The following is a 2,703-nucleotide window of genomic DNA, read 5'->3' as shown; positions in this document are numbered from 1 at the left end:
TGTAATATTGCAATAAGCTATAAATAAGCACCGTTTTTTTTTGTTTGAGATTAAAATTACTATTTTACCCTTACTCTTTGTACTTTATACTTAAATTAAGTAGGCTTATTTTTATTTTTCAGCATTTTCGTAGATTGCGAAATAACAATTTTAACCTTTTTGAAATGTGAAAAATTGAACATTTTAACCTTTTGTGAGTGGTTGGATTTTTGCAAAATAACCACAATGACAAGTCCTGGATTTCTACCCAAAAAGCAGGCCAAATAGGGGTGCTACACAGGAAAAATAAAATGAAAAAGATAGAGGAATAGAAAAAAAAAGACACAAAGCATGCTAGGAATAGAGGAATATTCTGGTGGGATTCTCAGATATATATATATATATATATATATATATATATATATATATATATTTTGAATTATTGTTCTTATTTTATTGAAGGCATCCATATTATAAACAAATAATTTTTTTTTTTTAAAAAAAAAAACATGTTGAGGGCCTCGTGGCCGTTGTGTAGAAAGCATGTTAGGGCCTGCTTACTATAAAAGAAATTAATATTATTTTTTTAAAGTATGTTGAAGGCCTCAAGAAAGTATGGTGAGGGCCTTGATATTAGAAAAAAAAAAATTATTATTTTTAAATCATATTGAGAGCCTCAAGAAAGCATGTCGATGCCTTAAATTTTTATGCAATTTTTTTTTTGGGCTAATTAAAAAGATATTTTGGGCCTTAATTTGTTTTGAAAAAAAAATTGGGCCTTAAAATTTTTTTTTTAGGCCTTATGAAGTGGGGGCTCTAGGCGCCGGCCTAGCTCAACTAGCAGTTGGGCCGGCCATGGCTAGGAATGCTCTAAACCATAAATAATTATGCTAACATTTGAGGTCTTCCCTAACCTAGCTAATAGCATAATTAGTTTTAAGAGTTAACGGCCGTTATCAACAAATTTTACCGACTTAATTATGAAACAAATTAAACCTTAGGGAAATATAATAAATTTTGAGAACAAATATATACATATATAGTAGAAAGAAATATTATATGAAATTATCATTTTCCTCTGACTTATATATAAATATATTTGAAGCATAAAAGTTAATAAATTGCTATGAAATGCAGTTAGATTAAAACTTACATGTGCGACAGTAATTAAAATAAAAAAGAACGAAATTTTTTATAGAGAATGGCAGCAATACATGCAAAAGTCCAAAGCATTTTACACTACTTAACCATTGAAAGATAAAAAACAAAGTAAAAGACAAGACACAAACAACAACATAAGAAAAAGCCAACTATTGTTCCTCTAATCCTCTTAATTATATCTCTACTTCTCTTCACATGATCCATATATTAGGGAAGATTTTTTTTTTTTTTTTTTCTTTCTATTTTAAATTTAGCCTAAATTTTCTAGTCCCTTGAAGCCGAATTTGTCTATTAAATCTCTGAATAAACTCTTCAAATCTTCTGTTCAGTTCCTCATCAGACATGCTTGAAAACTCATCTTCTTCTACGCTTGGCTCAAGCTTTTGATCATCAATCACTACTCTTTTGGGTTTTTCTGACTTACTTGGACGACAAGTTTCTTTTGCATGAATCTTATATTGATCAACTTGCCTCTTCTCTTGTAAATCTTTAGCTATATATATCACTTTCTTTTCTTGCAAATCATCATCAACCTCTTGCTTGTAATTGGTAGTGATTTCTTCAACGACTTCTGGGTGTTGTGAAACGACATTTTTCACTTGGCCATGCATCATAAACTCTTCATAAACATCTTGCTTTGCCTTTGAGGAAGAGAAGGCACCATAGTCGGCAGCAATGATGAGGATGAGAGTGTTGGAAATGAAGAACCAAAACTTGGTGGTGTTGAAGAGAGTGGAAGGAGAAAGGTCATCAAAGATATAAAAGATAGAAATGTAAATGAAAATATTGGAGAGAAGAAAGGCAAAGAAGGACATGCCCTTGCCCTTTGGGGGATACCCTTTGGAAGATTTGTTGGATTCCATCGAATCTTCCACTAGATTTGGTGGTGGTTTGGCCATGTTTTAGGAAAGGAAGGGGTTGAGAGACTCTCTTGTGGGGGCGGTGGGGCTTTGATTTCTTGCCAAGGGAATTTTTTTTGGGTTATTTTAAAACTTGAGGTTGGTACTTAGAAGTTCTGAATGAAAAGAGGGTTTATATATAGGGTTGATCAGGGTGGCAAATAATTGCAGCATAGTCATTTACACATATACCCTCCACTTTTTTCCCAATTTCCTATTATGTCCTCACCAACCCTTTTTTGGTTTAATTTGGCTTAATTGGCAGCATAAGATAATTTTGGCTACTTTTCACATTGATTTATTTGGAGAAATGCTAAATACCCAACACTTTTTTTCAAATTCTCTTCCTCAAATGATTTGTACCCACGTTCATTTAAGAAAAAAATAATAATAATCTAAACCTAATTATTTCTTGAACGGATCAGATCATTTAGGAAAGAAAATTTGGGAAAAAATGTTGGGGTCTTTAGCATTTCTCATTTATTTTACCTATGTCATATTAATTAATACAATGCATTTTCAGTGGTTTTTTTTTTTTAAAAAAAATAATAATAATTAAGGGTTCGTTTGGGCTTGTGATTTCAAAAGGTGCGGTTTAAAAATAGTGATTTTAAAATGTGAGATTTAAAAACGTGATTTTTTAAAACGCAGTTAAACGTTTGGC

The 2,703-nt window shown here is 31.4% G+C and overlaps 1 protein-coding gene across 1 annotated transcript; it reads right to left on the bottom strand.

Annotated features, from left to right (window-relative positions):
* Window positions 1–1,379: 1,379 nt before the first annotated feature.
* Window positions 1,380–2,039, bottom strand: LOC132169455 (uncharacterized). Its single transcript, XM_059580489.2, has one exon. The coding sequence runs from the start codon at window positions 2,037–2,039 to the stop codon at window positions 1,380–1,382; it is 660 nt and encodes a 219-aa protein (XP_059436472.2).
* Between the last annotated feature and the right edge of the window lie 664 nt (window positions 2,040–2,703).

The sequence above is a fragment of the Corylus avellana genome, chromosome 1, assembly GCF_965113065.1.
Source record: "Corylus avellana chromosome 1, dhCorAvel1.hap1.2, whole genome shotgun sequence".
NCBI classification, from domain to species: domain Eukaryota; kingdom Viridiplantae; phylum Streptophyta; class Magnoliopsida; order Fagales; family Betulaceae; genus Corylus; species Corylus avellana.
The sequence above is the reverse complement of the archived record's forward strand: the minus strand, read 5'-3'. Positions and strand labels throughout refer to the sequence as shown.

Coding starts and splice junctions, on each gene's coding strand:
- LOC132169455 (XM_059580489.2), bottom strand. CDS start 2,039: ATGGCCAAACCACCACCAAATCTAGTGGAAGATTCGATGGAATCCAAC.